Below are 16,004 nucleotides of genomic sequence, written 5' to 3'. Positions count from 1 at the left end.
TTGTGCTGTTTTCTCCACACTACACTGCTATGCTACATATAATTCTTCTGACCTGGTCTGCTTTGTGTCTTGTCTTGTCCTCGTCCGTTTGTCTGTCTGCCTGGAGGGACAGGGAGCTCAGGCCGTCTCCTACGCTGACACTAGTTGGCACTGCAGCGTGCCCGTATATGTCCTCCTCATCACTGGACACATTACTGGGCTGTCTGTCCAGACAGGACACAGTGGAGTAGAACATCTGGTCAGCCACTCCACTGGGGGGCACCATGTCCTCATCCTGGACACAAAAAACAGTGTCAGTTAACTTTCGTACTGACTTACACGCACGCGCACGCACACGCACACACAGACTTCATATTTATGTCCACCTAAACAGAAGTACAAGAATACCTTGTACAAAAGGATATGAACACTGCCAGTGCAGTCAGACAATAGGAAAACAGCCAATTACAATGTGCCTATAAGGCAGAACATTGTTAAATACACAAGTAAACAATGGCGATTAGCGACCGTCAGGTCAACAGAGCTTCTAAATACGGCACAAACTTGTCGTCGTCGCAGTTGGCACAATTGATCTGAGGGAAAATGCGCAGGATAACTTCTTTCTTCGTTTTCATACTAACTGCAACCTGACAGTCGCAATTACAGTTGACATACTTGTCAACACACACACAGACACGCACGCACGCACCTCATCCTCTTCCTCTGGACCAATGAGAGGGCTCAGGAACTCATCTTCCTGCTCTTCCATTGGCTGCAGCTCCTGTCCGTCATGCGTCTCCTCTGAGTTGTGCATGTAGGAGAAGGTGCACTCCAACAGGAGGTCCACGTCTGGGGTGGGGGGCTCCGCCCTGCTGTCCGCCATGGGGTCCGATGACAAGAGGAGGGAAGGGGGAGAGGTCTCAGAGCTGCATAACACGCACGCACACGCACATACATGCGCACAGAATAGGATTAGTACTTAGAATATCAGGGATCATTGTAATATTAAATTCATATTATTAATATTATTAAATATGTCCAGGAGCACATATATTGAGAGAGAAGCAAGGTTTTGGTCACTGAGGACCTTTTTCAGTATTAAATCAAACAACTAGAAGCAGTGTTCTTCGAGCACAGGTCTCCGCCAGGTCAGGTAGGTTAGTGTGGCCTCCTCTCCTGGTGGCACTATAATAGGCCAATGTGAAAAGGGTGCCATGTCTTTTTCACCCTTGCACGGCAATCGGACTCTGCATTGATGATTAGAGGCCAAAAATGTGTTTTGCAAAAGTCAACCTGCTGATGGTGCTATAACTTGCCAATGTGGGAATGCGTGTGCACCATTTCACGGAAATCGCACGCAGCATTCATGATTTGAAGCATTTTGTTCAAAACGGACCAATCCTGTAAACTTTGGAAGCCAATGTTAGCCAATCAGGATGGAAAATGAAATACCAGACAGATCAGACTTGATCACATGCATATTATAGAGATACTTTGTACTTATTTGCGTGATTTTTGGGATAAAATCTGAAGGAGTAATATCAAAACAATTGTTCAAGTGGAATTTCTTCCTTGCCCCTTACTAGGTCTAAAGGTGGTTGCACACTGCACTGCGTGTTTTCGTTGCGTTTTGGAAATCCAAAAGCCGTAAGCCAGGGAGAGAGAGAGGAAAGAGAGAGAGAGCAAGGGACTCAGTGCAACAGCTGCGAAAATCGGAAAAAGTCAACCCTGGTCCGAAAATAAAAAAGAAACGGGCGGCAGTGTGCAAACGTGATTGACATAACCTGAGGTTGATTTTTTTATTCACGCAATCCGAAATTCACTCCAATATTCGGCCCGAAAAACGCAGCAGTGTGCAAAGACCTTAAGGATTCTGCCGGGTGGTCCAGGGCCTGTTGGTCCGAGCCGTCTTGGTTCCGGTTCTGGTCCAGGTCCGGCGAGTCCTGGCCATGCAGGTCGGACAGCGTCTGGTCACTCTGTGGGGTTCCACCGCTACACCCTCCATCGCTGTAGCAGCCGCCATCTTGGAGGCCGAAGTTGGACTCCGACCAGCTGCTCTCTGACAGTCGGTTACCGCTGGAACTGTCTGTCAAATACATTCATGACCTAATAATCATTATAAAGTCAGATACTACATACAGTACTGTATATAACCTGATCATTATAATGTCTGATACGCACATATGACCTGAAATCATTGTAATCTTGATGAGATATGAAGATGTCATCTTTATATTCACAAGGAACATTTTATCAACATGAAAGGAGATTCATAGAGGGGCTAATTGATTATACAACTAAATGACCAACTGGCTGACTAGTTGAATGGCAACATAATATGGTTAGGTGATTGACTGTGGCTGGTTAATTGTATAACTGACTGTTTAAATAACTGACTGAGTGACAGGCAGTTTAAAGCCTAACTAAGCTAAAGGCTAACTAAATAACTGAATAACTGCTTAGAGACGGCAGGTTAACTGCTTAACTAGTTGAGGAATCGACTGACTTGGTAACTGGTTGATGAGTGACTGGAATGTTAAACAGCCAAAGAAGTTGAATAATTGATTTAGTGACTGGCAGGTTAACTGTCTAACTAGTAGACTACTTGGCTGACTGACTGGTTAAACGACTGTCTCCCACCTTGTCGTCTCCTCTTGGCTTTCTTCCTGACTTTAATGGCTTTGACCACCAGCTCCTGCTGTAGCTCCTCGTGTCCCAGGGGGGCGCTGTAGCGACTGGCCGTCATTTCCGACTGCTCGGTGGTAGAGGAAGCGGTCATCAGTGCATGGCCGTGGACGCTATCCCAGGAAGTGACGGAGCTGCTGCGACTACGGGAGTCGGTGGTGGCCAGACTAGGTCTGTGGTAGAGACGCTCTGAGGCCTGGAGGAACAGACATACATTGGTCAACATGGCTGAACACGCCCCAGCCCATAAGAGCCACAGCGACAAATATCTCCCTCGCTACCCGGCTTCCCTCCCCCAAATACAGCAAGCCGGATGCACTACACGACGTACTTTACCCATATGTCACTCATATCAGCACCCCTGGCCTAACTTAACAGTATTGGGATCGAGAATCAAGCAGGTCATTGATCATTAACATTCTTTCTGACAAACTATGTGTCGGAACGATCACGAGTTTCCAGAGATTTGGCCTATGGTCCAGACTCCAGAGTTTTTATTTTCAGATTTTTGGCTCCTAAGCGCCCTAAAAAAGTGCTTCCGATTTCCAGCGGAAACTGACACATTTCCGTTTCCGGCGGAGGTGGGACATAAGCGATTATCAACTTCCTGATCCTGTTTGCACAGTTGCGGCTAACTCTGGAACAGAGGCACCGATTTGCAAACAATTCTTTTTTTGTTAGGAAGCTGTGAACGGCGTGCACATGTGTGGTGCATGATCCATGCACGATCGTGCACAATGGACACGCACGCGCCCACGTTATAAGGTAAGAAAAGTCTGGCATTCTGCTACATAAGTCTTGATTCTGATTCCTGGCAGGGAATGTGAAAGTTATGTTTTCTTCCAGAAAGATTAACCATTCAAGTGTTTTAACCTGGGGTCCTTATTATAGGTGGAGATTTTCAGTGTCATAAAGCTTTTATAAACAATAATCTTATCAAATGGGGGTATGCATATCGAACTACTGGTCCATCTCTCCTCCATCCAGACGCCCTTCCATCACATCACTCACCTCCACCTGCTCATCCTCCTCTTCCCCTGCCTCCTCTACCTCCTCCACCGGTCCCTCCTCGTCCTCCTCTTCATCATCATCCTCCTCTTCTCCCTCGACCACCCGTCTCCCCCCTACCCCCTGCTCCACGATGATGGCCATGGTTCTGATTGGCTGAGCCATTTCCACAGACCCCGTGGGTGGGACGAGCGTGGGTGTGGACGGGGAGGAGAGGCGGAGAGAGAGATCAGACACTAGAGAGAGACAGAGAGACACACGGAGAGAGGTGAAAGAGATACTTTGCAAAGAAGAGTAGCAGTAGCGGTAGCATTAATCATAAATAGCCATAATAGTTGCACTGGTATTAATACTTCCTATTAGTACTACTAGTCCTTCAACAATGCTAGAATTTGTACTAATAATAATAGTGGTAGACAGTGAAGGTAGTTTGATACTACTCCTTCTAGGCCAACAGCAACAGTACAACAGTAGTATTAGCACTATTGTAGGACCTTTCCTCTAGGCTTTTCACTGGTTCTTTGGGGCTAATAGGGACAGTACTAGTATTACTACTAGTGTTAGTAGTGCTAGTACGTACAGTTTGATGCCAATCCTTCAGGGCTGTTGGAGATTCTAACGATGTCTCTATCTCCTTTCAGGATGAAGATTTCATTTTCACAGCAGGACACTGAGACGATGTCACCACAGCTCTCCAATGCCCCGATGATCACCTACAGCACAACACAGCATATTACAAATACAACACATTCTTTGATTTTAAGGTACTGTATATGACAAATATACAATACATACACATAACCCTGTAAGTGTTACATCCAGCAGCCCACTGTTATTACCTCTACCGATGGTGTTTGGTTCTGCTGTTGTTGAATGGTTTGTCATGGGGAAAGGTAAGAACTGATCAACTTGACTTCACACACCAATTAGCCAAAAGGGGGCCTTAAACCACAATGAAATCTACTTTTATCGTACGATTAGTCAAGTGCAGTCACTAAATAAATTTGCTGATTGCAGCTTTAAGTGTTTAAGCAATGGACATAGTTGAGGCATGTGCGTAGTTATTATCATTATCATTACCTGGTTAACACAGTCCAGTACATAAACACTGTATTCGTTCCAGCTGAGCAGCCAGCCGTCTCTGAGAAAACAAGACAAGAGACCCAGCTGTCTCTCTCTGGGCCTGTATCCCCCCACTGGACCTGGTCTGGGGAACAACTCAACCTGAGGGATCTGGACAGAGAAGGGGACAAAAAAAAGACAGACAGTCAAATACCTTGGTAGAGACCGATAAAGACTGATAAAGAGGAATTCCAGCTCCGTAGTTGGGAGTTTAAGTGGACAATCTGGAGGGGGCTGTAGTGTGGAGGACTGTGAATGCTCTCATCCTGAACCGAGCACATTCAACCCAGCAACATGATCATTCCTTTGTGCCAGTAGACATCAGGCAAAACCAACCCTGTCCCCAATCTGGGATTACCGACTCTGGTGCATGCTCGACTCTGGTGCATTTGCACATGGACTATTTTATGATTGTTTATTATACTCATCTCTCCACTCATACAGTACCTGTACCTAATACCTATCCTGTTTTTCAACCTTACTGCTGTTAGCTGCTACAACGCCTGAATTTCTCCACAGGAATCGATAAACTCTGTATGTCTCACTGTTCTCTCTGTCTGTGTTTGTGAGAAAGATAGGCAGGCAGGCAGAAAGGCAGACAGACAGACAAGTGTGAGACGGACGGACAGAGAACAGTGAGGCAGACATATAGCGACAAACAGACAGAGAGAACAGTGAGACAGACTGACAGAACAGTGAGACAGACAGACAGACAGACAGACAGACAGACAGACAGACAGACAGACAGACAGACAGACTGACAGACAGAGGGTGGGTGTCATTCGACAGACAGTGATACAGAAGGAATCAATGTGTCACCAAACAGAAAGACCCTTTAAGCCTTTTATCCAAAGTGCTTTACAACACAATCAGGCCATTATAGGACTATTATGGGATGGAATAGACATTCAGCTGATGCAGTTATCCAGGGATGTCTCAATCCTCCCCATGGTATAGTTCCACATCTGCGTTTTATGTATTTAGACTGGCAGGGTGTGGGCAGGGTGTGGGAATGTCTCCCTTATCTGACGATATGATACGATATGATTCGGGGGAAATACATTGGAATACAGAATGATTCAGTGTGATTCGAAGCGATATGATGCAATCTGATACAGCTCTTAACAGGAGTTTAATGTAGACATTCATTTTCTATCATAAATAAAAAATAAGCCAATTCCATAAAAGTGGTTATTAACTTGATAAACTCAGAAGTTGGATTAACGACTAACAGTATGCAGTGCATGTCGGTTGACAGTAAACCGTTTGTATCGTTACATGCTGTGTATAGTAGACAATGACAGAAAACAGTGTACCACCAGCAGTCACAGAACACAGCTAGTGAGAACACTACATTCAAAAACAAACTGCCATCTTTAATTTATACTCCACTGCATGAGAATGTCTCTTGCCAAAAAAAAAAGAACAAATCTGCAAGCTAACAGCATGCTGTGATGCAATATGTTTTAGCTTCTTTTTGGCAAGAAACATTGACAGGCTTTGGGTTTCAACTTCGTAGTAGAATAGGAAAGCCATGCCATGGAGTGACTGGATGATGATTCGTAATTAATGCATACTGCTTATGCTAATGCTTGAGCAGACCAACAAATCTGAATTTGTTGACACATGTCGATGTAAAGTACTACTAATATTAACTGTTCTTGTTCTCCACGTATACAGAGTGATTATTTATGATATTTGTTGACTAGGGTTCATGCCATTTACTACTATTTATTTCTGACTGTTGTTACTACAACAGCTGCTAACTACTAAACTACAGCAATCTACTACAGTACCTCCATATTAAAGAGTGGTTTCAACAGTCTGGTGTCCTCCACCAGTCCTCTGATGTCTGTCCTCCACAATCTCAGTCCTGGTCTGGCTGCAAACACCTGGAGGTCACTTTGTTTACACAGACCCGGCAGGAAGCACACTCCAAACCGTCCACTACTGCAGCGCATGCACGCACACGCACACACACGCACACACACACAAAGAGAGATTGAGACCTGAGAGAACCTGTGCAACAACAAAACTGAGCTATCTTGTTTACAAGTAGAAATGTTGGCCTATGGTGGTGCTAAATTATGTAGTAAAAGTAGTCATCATCTTGTGGGGATCATGAAGGTGGAAGATAAATCCAGGCCAATCCAGGCAGTAGTTTTCAAGATATGTTTTACTCACTCTATGTTCAAATAGCTCCTGCATGCAGTTTGGTTGTGAACATTATTGCAGCAGTGCTAAGATTGACTAAGACTTCTAATTTAATATTGATATATTTAGTCTTATACAGTCTTGGTGCAACAAGGGTGAGTTCTCATAGACAGGTAAAAGACGTGCATACAGTCAGGGTCTGGAGATTGCTCCATGTGGTTTAACCAATAAGGTTCGGCTAATGTTTCACTAAGAAATATGTCACCGTACGGAAATTAAATGCTATGAAAATACGTTTCAGCTCACCCTTACAATCAAGACGAAATTCAAGTAGACAGTAATTTGCTAAATCATAAATATCATATTGAAATATATTCAAAATCCTAACAAAATATAAAAACAGACATAGTATACTAAGGGTATTTACTGAAAGTTTGCTTCACAACCTAACATGTATATGGTGATGATGTCTAATGATGATGTCACCTCTTCCTGGGCTTGGTTCCTATCTGCTGTTGCGTGTGTTCCTGGGTGAAGAAGAGCAGTGATCTCTGCTGGGTGGAGACCAGTAGAACTTTCTGAGAGTACTCCAACTGAACCACACCCGACGGCTCCTCCAGCAACAATACAGGGTTACACACTCCCTGGAGAGGACACATACAGTATATACAACATATTAACTAATTTGCTGCCCCCTCCCGAGTTTCCCGAGTTATTCCCGTACGTTGTTTTTTTCTTCTTCTATCTACTAGGCATGATCGCGATCGCGAAATTGCATGTTTGACCCCCATCCAAACCTCATCTTTCAAACATGGCAGCCATGTTTGTTTACATTTGAAGAAAACATAATGGCTGGTGGTCATAAATGCCAGATTTTTTTTGTTTGAAAGCTGTGAACGGCATGCACACACGTGGTGCATGATCTATGCATGGGCATGCATGATCCGTGCACTATGAATTACATGGAAGTCTATGGAGACTGGGGGCATCCTGGCACTTCAAAAAGATTTATAAAATGCAGCGAATGAGTTAATGAATACAATTATAATAATAATGAGTTCCATAATGTTTTCGGGCGCTAGGCCCCAGCATTATTCCTTATTGAGCCTTCATTGAGATTCCTTGTTCGGTATTAGATAAACACGGTAATGACAGATGCATTAGTTGGCGTTAATTTGCCCTAATTTTCCATGGTAAAATGTGCATACAAGTAACCCAAAGCAATCCTATCTGAACATGGATTTATTTTCTGCTGCTGTGTAGGAAATAACTATGCTTTTGTTTGGTCAATTCAAGATGACAACAGCAACAACATGGCATGGTGTGGTACTGTTGTGTGGTGTTGTGCTGTGTAATATTGTGTTGTGGTTACCTGGTCAAGGTCCAGTGAAGAGAACACCACCTTCCCTTTGTCGTCTCCAGAGAAGAGCTTCATACCATTAGTGCTCCACGCTAACGATGTCACTGTGCTCTTATGAATACCAACCACGTCAAAACGCCTCAACTAGAGAGATGGAGAGACAGAGACCGAGAGCATGACAAAGACAGATGGAGAGAGAGAGAGAGAGAGAGAGAGAGAGAGAGAGAGAGAGAGAGAGAGAGAGAGAGAGAGAGAGAGAGATGGAGAGACAAATATCTAATGAAACAGACAAACACAGTAGTGTTAACCACATTAAGTAACTTTTTTAGTGAACTCCATTTCAGTAATGTGTAGTAGTAGTGTGTAGACAATATAACTTATTATGGTGGATGTATTTGGTCTCCCTTATATTAGTCCTGCTGACGTGGTGACATTTGGTATATATATTTATTTTTATTGGCCTAAAATGTTGTCTATATACATACAGTCATGAATCCACCTGCTGAACGCCTGTCAGCATTGAGCAATTTCTTTTATCGGGGTACTTACTATACACTTTACTATACAGTACACTATACTATAAAGGAAAGAAATACCCCCAAAAACCTGCTGTAGGTAGCATTTGAGGGGTCAAACTAGGGATTTTTTATTATTCTGAATCCATTACAAGCATTTGTTTGGCATGAAAAACATTCCTTGGGTTAAAAACAGCCCCACAAAACTATGGTTTATTGATGAGTCATCACTTTTCACAATTTTGTGTGGGGCGTTTAATAATTATTAGGGAAAATGGAAAATAAATAATACAATAAGAATTTATTAAAAATAAATGAAAAAAGTTATGGAAAAAACACGGCCTGTTCACGTATTAGGAGGGTATTCTGAGTCAGAAGAAAAAATAATGTGTGTTTTTGATGAATTTATCATGGTTAAAATGGAGTTTGAAGTTACAATGGGCGTGTATGGGGAGGTGTCCTGCAGGAGGAAGGAACATTTACATCAAATATCTAAATATTTAATCAAGCAAATTAAAATGCGTTCAGGGTGTTCATAAAAGCCTGATTAGACGATAAAATGACTAACGTTATTTATTTATTTTTAAAGTGAAATATCCCTTTAAGACAAAAAAGCCCTGTTGGCAGCCGGACTATATTGAGGCATTTTTATCCTGTGTCACAACCTTTAAAAGATTAAAATTGCATTTCTCCGCTCAGCAAGCAGGCTGGAATTGATACTAATAGAGCCTTATTGGCTCAGTGGTATTAGAATTCCAGCTCTTGTGCAGCAGGCCCGGTTCCAGTTCACTGAGTTGTATTCACCTGTTTGTTCCTTCCAGGAAGTTGAGACACCAGCTGGAAGAGAGCCACCCTTCCCGATGCTGTTCCCACGGCAACCAGGTCGTCAAAGCAACTGAGGAGCTTCACAGCAGTGATCGCCTCACATTTCCCCTGCGCGCGCGCACACGCACACGCACACGCACACGCACACACACACACACACACACACACACACACACACACACACACACACACACACACAGTACTTATTCATACAGAGGAAAGCAGGTAAAGAACAACACTACAATGCACATATGTTACAAATACTTCATGCGTGTGACATTGGCTAAACACTGATTTTACAGAACAATGAACCTAACAAGCAATTAACAATAGCAACCTAACCTATAACTATGACAACGTATCTCTATGTAAAGGACAGAGGTAGCAGCATCTTCTTCATATACAGTAGCACAAACGCAACATGTTTGATGTTGTTGTTGGGAGGGGAGGGGGGCTCAGCGCATGCAGTTAGAGAGAGGTTGTGCTGCAACGTCATAGTTTCAGGAATTATGTGTATTTGGCTGTACATACAAAGACGCAACGGCGCAGGCTTCAGATTGATTCACTCTGGGAGACGGTTTCAAAGATGTGCGTATTCGGGCACCCAAGACGCCGGCTTTGTGTGGCAGAAAGGTCTAACCGATGAAGAACTTGTGCGGAATCACCTAAATTCGTTTTCGTATGGACGCCACCTAAAACTGACTGATGGCAGCCAGCTCATTTAAATTATAATTACGATTAATAATTATAACAGTGAAATTATAATTATTTCGTCAAATGTTCGTCTTGATATGAGCCACGGATGTTGGGCATGTCATTAAAAAAAAGAGTCAAAGAAAGGTGGAGCACATGGAGCAATTGGTGCCGAAGCACCGAAAGGAGGAACTATCACTTTGAGATAGAATAGAATGAGCATTTCCGCATTCCATTCTTACAATGGGAGTCAGCGCTAGTGTCGTGGTAAACTACCCGTCTGCCAGTGACATCATCGATGGGGAATCCAAGCTAATATAAACTGTAGTCTTTCTATTACTGAAAAGTTGCAATGTTATAATGGAAGCCATTGTTCTCGTGATAATAAAAATCTAAATATAAAAAATAAAATACATCTGCCTAACGATGATGTCGCCGGCAGACCGGTTTTTGAACTGCCCACAGCTCTCCTAAAAGACACAGACTGAGTAGAAAGAAATCGTGGTATTTTATCTTGAACATTACTGAGGACCAATTATATGAACAAAAAATTGTGAAGTTGTCCTTTAAATATTGCTGTGGATAGCTTGAAAATGAACATTCCAAACTACATTTCAGGATATGTCATCAGCAGCTACATTTTGTTACTATCTACAGCAGGGGTGTCTAACTCATTTTGGGGTGAGGGCCGCATTGGATGAAAGGCGACTTGATGAGGGCCGCAACCAGTCGCGGATAAGATGGCATGCACACTCGCTCACATGTTCGCTCTGTTTTTCTTCCTGTTGTCTCAGCCACTGCTATAGCTAGCAGTATATAATTTTACAAATTGTGTTCATTATTAAGTAAAATAGCTACTTTCATTATTGGTATACAGTTGCAGTTAGGTACGAGAGATGCTATTTGTTTAAAGGAGGAGTTCATCCCCAAAATGACTTTTTTTTTCTTTGATTACTCACGCCATGGAGACTTGAGTTCAATAATATATATTTTTTTTATTTTATTTGTCACATTACTAAGACAAAAATGTGATAATAGTACACTTCCCCCCATTGATTCCGGATGGGGACCCAAATGCATTTGGGTCCCCATCCGGAATCAATAGACATGCATTTATTGTAATCAAATTTCTGTTTTAGGAATGAGTCTACATTGGCTCCATGGCATTTTGGGGGTGAACTACTCCTTTAAGAAGTGCCAATAAGAATAAACCATTTGATAATAGAATAATTCAATTCCTGATAGTCTCTGCTATAATTTGTAAATGGCTAAAAAAAATATTATTGATGCAGGACAATAATAATTTTTATTGTATTTTATAATAAAAAGAATAAAAGTAATGAACAATAATGGCATATTCAGAAAATATCTGAATAATAAAACTTTTATATTTTATTATTATTATATTTTTTTAAATAAGTTATTTTCTTAACAACATTAATTTCCATGTCTAATATGTGTAATCTTTGAGTACAGTTCGAATATTGTAGGTATGTTCAGGTATTATTCATAGCCAGACCCCCCACCCCATTCCTAGCAATGCTGTCATCTTCAGAGAGAGAGAGAGAGAGCTGGTCACTTAACATTCCAATCAATCAACTCAATCACTGCCAGCTGGTGGGAGACATTAGTTAGGTTAATTCTTAAAACAATCATAACTCTTGACAGGAATGGGCTAGAGACTTACTTTGTTTCCCTAAATGCTCAGAAATGTATGCTCTACAAGCCTGGGGCCGGATTGAATCATCTCGCAGGCCGGATCCGGCCCGCGGGCCGTATGTTTGACATCCCTGATCTACAGCCTACCTCTGAGACACAGAGCGGCTAGACAGAAATGGTAGGCCTATCGTCCAACAGTCAGCATTAGTGAAGACCCATACAGTTAATGGAGATAGGGTTGAAAAGATTTCAATGATACTTTTGATGGTAGAGTGATTAAGAACCACACTGTCTCCCTCTCAACTGTCCTACTCTCTGTCTCTAGTACTATGTCTCCCTCTCAGCTGTCCCAAAGTCTTTCTCGCCTACAGTACACTGTGAGACAGACAATGGATACAAAAGAAAAAGAATAAGCAGTAAAGTCAAAATCATAATTTTAAAGTGGGTGGGGCATATTCGTATCACTTAAAATGGAAAACCATGGCGATGTCTATTCGAGATCTCTAATCCATATTAGCACTGAGCTGCTTTCTACATTATCTAGACACTGTACTGGTGCTGTCAGACAGAAGGTGATGTGTTCAGGGTCTTCTCTAATGTCCTTAGGAAACGGATAAGTGGCTTTAGAATTTCACCTACTTAGTTACAGGGGATGTGAGGGGGAAGGTAAAGAGACTTGTCCATTACAACCACTGTCTTGTGACCCCTGAGACCTGTCCACTAGTTAGTACAACCAGTGTTGAGTGTTCTACTGTTGACCCCCGGGAGCTGCCCAGTACAACCACAGTCTTCTACTGGTGGTCACTGGGAGCTGTTGACCACTGGAAGATGTCCAGTAGTACCTACAGTCTTCTACTTTTGACCCCTCAGACCTGCCCACAGCACAACCACAGTATTCTACTGTTGACCACCAGTAGCCGCCAGTACAACAGCAGGCTTCTACTGTACAACCTCAGTCTTCTACTGATGACAAACCAGTCCAGGAGCTGCAGCAGGTTACTTTCTACCGTTGACCATGAGGACCTGCCCGGCTGGTACAACCACAGTCTCCTACTGCTGGTCACTGTGTGTGAGCTGCCCAGTACAACCACAGTCTTCTACTGGTGGTCACTGAGCAGCTCCCTCGTAGTATGTGAGAGTGTCCTGCTCAAGGACACCTCAGTCAGTGCCTCAGTAACAAACTCACCTCCAGGTTGTATTTATTCATAGTGCTCAGTCTGCGGCAGTAGAGGTACAGCATTCCAATGCTGCTTCCCACAGCGATGTAGTCTGGTGTGACGTCCAGTGCTGTCAGATAGACCACCACAGACCTGAACCCCCTCTGAATCTGATCCAGACCCAAAACCACAACACAACAAACAATCATCAGTAACATAATAACCAAATTAGAATCAATTATATCATAATCAATACAACAAAGAGCATATATTCAAATCAATTACATTGCACTAAATAGAATGTGAACCGTGATAATCTAATACATTACAATCAATTACAACATCACATTCAATAATGTAATGAGACCATCAAATAACTTGTTATACTGGTAATAACATTTTTACTACTACTTTTATTGTTAATGTAGTCACATCTATCAGCGGCTCAAAACCCAAGAGTGGATTGACATGGTTGCAGACAACAGAGAAATACAGTTAGATTAGATTAGGTTTCAAGGCTTTGCTCTGAATCCCTAAATAACTCAAGCCACTGTACTGTACTAAGTGCAAGATGGTCATTTGAAATGTAGTCATCTGAAACCTGTATGTCACTGCAGTATTCCTCACGCTATCCATTTCACCTTCATCACCGTCCTGAGCTTTATTTAACACTACATGCAATGTGATTACAGATTCACAACTCTTTAGCTTCACCTTAGCTCTGAAGGCACACAGGCCTATGCTACTGAAAGGAGATTGGTGATGTGTTTATATGTGGGAGATCGAATGTTTGTGCGAAGCGCTTCTATCTTTCAAGTGACACCGGTACCTTGGCAGGGATGGCATTGAGGAGGTAGTACAGAGGACAGAACTCCCTCAGAAGCGACGGAGGAGGGGTCTGGGTCGCCATTGGTTCTGTTGACAAATGGATCTGTACTGGTGGGTTCAGCAAGGGAAATAAATAAATATATAAATATAGATTCATGGGGAGGAAAAAACATTAACAGATGGAATGAGGTCATTATCATCTATAAGATAAAAAAGAATACACCTAGCTACATCTGTCAACAGTTAATTTAAAAGATGCAACACAATGGAAGTATATATTGATTAACATGTGTCTAAATACAGATACACACTTGAGTCTTTTCTACACTGCAGTGTCACGTACTGTCAAGTAGGCAGCTCAACTGTATCACCGAAAATGGTGACTAGTCCAATTCGGTGACTCCAGAGGTGTCACTTTTACTTTGCATCTTTACTGTGCACAAAGATGCGTAGATGATGGTACTAGCAGGTCACTCACGTCACCTGATAATCTTTATACTATTAATTACATCACATTTTTCAATTAGATGAGGGTTTCAAAAGGCTGACATTACTTTTAATAGACATGCATTGTATATTTCTCATGTCAAAGTCATATAAAATCAATAAAACCAGCATCTCTCATAGTCATACATAAGAATAATATTGATGGGATAATCAGGATTTAATAGCAGGGGGGGTCACAGAATTCTGTAGGTTTCCAGTTCGAGTGTGACATTGACTGCTCTCTCTCGATCTATCTCTCTACTACACGCCCAAGGCAAACAGCTGTTTTTGTTAGCAAAACGTTACGCCCACCAGACCTATTGTCCACGTTTACCTCGCATGACTAAATAAGTGTATTATAGCTGTGGACGGGCAGTGTACAAAAACATAGACGTATTTGTTTTCTTTGTTTTGTTTTTTTGTGGTTTAATATCAGCAGGTGAATTTGACGCTAGAAACCATCACCAGTCGTAACTGCATAAATAAAACATAAACAGACTCACAGCTTCTGTCGTCTGTAGTTATCCGTTGCCACAACACGCATGTATATCACGCGTTTAAAAGGCCGTCGGCGACATCGCCTCCTTTTGACGTTTTGTTATGAGGATTAAATAAATAACATCTCATTCTCATGCTGATGCTCACGCTGTCAAGTCACACGACGCTAGGTGTATATACGACTTCCGGTTGTGGACTTGAAAATAAAACCTGAATTTGCATTCCATGGCGAGAGGGTGTCGCTTATTTGCCAAAAAGAAAATATTGCAAACTCTCTTTTTTGGCAAGCGAGTATAGCGACAATGTCGTATACTTATAATAAGTCGACGAATAGCTATTTTCTCTCTCTTTCTTTTTACAAGAAGCATTAAAATGCAACAGCAGCGAGTATTTTATTTTAAAAGGGATGTTGTAGGAACGTACACACTGACGATTGTTGTCAACAAATTTCCACGGCGCACACTACTGACCTCTACTGACCAGTGGTGGGAAGTAACATTTACTAAAGTACAAGTTATTTGTACTTTACTTGAGTATTTCCCATTTCCAATACTTTTACTAAGTTCTACCCCACTAAAATCTGAGAGCCAAATACTGTACTTTTACTCCACTAATGTCTGTGAGCAGGCAGCAGGCTACTTTTTCCACCACTGCTACTGACTTGACATGGTTTCTCCACGCGTTTCTGTCAATTCTCTCCATATAAAATATAGATTTTAATATGAACAATTATGATAACAGGATAAAAGTCTGTATTTAGTAGTTTTTATTTGTGTTATTATTAACATCGGTCAAATGTTTTTGCATTAATGACAGGAACCGGAAAAGCCGTCACTGGGTTCCGCTAAAACCAGGAGTGAGGATTTTGAAACGGGGTGAGTCCAGCTCGAGCTCATCATTACGTTGAAGTGCGTGTTTATTTTATGAAGCTCCATTCCAGTTTGAACTCCACTCCACAACTTATCAAGACCCGGACGCTGCTGGGAGAAAATGCTATGCTAGTAAAAAAAATACATCGTGAACCGTTACCTTTTT

General features: G+C 42.2%; 1 protein-coding gene across 1 annotated transcript in view; it reads right to left on the bottom strand.

Moving 5' to 3' along the window:
• Positions 1 to 15,091, bottom strand: part of tecpr2 (tectonin beta-propeller repeat containing 2) — a 39,147-nt gene extending 24,056 nt beyond the window's left edge. Inside the window, exons 1-14 of the mRNA XM_080751187.1 lie at positions 14,975 to 15,091; positions 13,987 to 14,093; positions 13,187 to 13,327; positions 9,628 to 9,756; positions 8,321 to 8,452; positions 7,435 to 7,592; positions 6,591 to 6,744; positions 4,753 to 4,905; positions 4,253 to 4,385; positions 3,676 to 3,908; positions 2,620 to 2,860; positions 1,843 to 2,065; positions 689 to 905; positions 53 to 274 (exon numbers count right to left, since the gene is read on the bottom strand). Of these exons, the coding sequence (XP_080607313.1) occupies positions 53 to 274; positions 689 to 905; positions 1,843 to 2,065; positions 2,620 to 2,860; positions 3,676 to 3,908; positions 4,253 to 4,385; positions 4,753 to 4,905; positions 6,591 to 6,744; positions 7,435 to 7,592; positions 8,321 to 8,452; positions 9,628 to 9,756; positions 13,187 to 13,327; positions 13,987 to 14,067 (2,217 nt within the window). The 5' untranslated portion in view covers positions 14,068 to 14,093; positions 14,975 to 15,091. The remainder of the gene's footprint in view (positions 1 to 52; positions 275 to 688; positions 906 to 1,842; positions 2,066 to 2,619; positions 2,861 to 3,675; positions 3,909 to 4,252; positions 4,386 to 4,752; positions 4,906 to 6,590; positions 6,745 to 7,434; positions 7,593 to 8,320; positions 8,453 to 9,627; positions 9,757 to 13,186; positions 13,328 to 13,986; positions 14,094 to 14,974) is intronic.
• Positions 15,092 to 16,004: the final 913 nt, after the last annotated feature.

This window comes from Nannobrachium achirus (genome assembly GCF_963921795.1).
Source record: "Nannobrachium achirus genome assembly, chromosome: 20".
Lineage (NCBI taxonomy): Eukaryota > Metazoa > Chordata > Actinopteri > Myctophiformes > Myctophidae > Nannobrachium > Nannobrachium achirus.
This window is presented reverse-complemented; position numbering and strand designations above follow the sequence as displayed.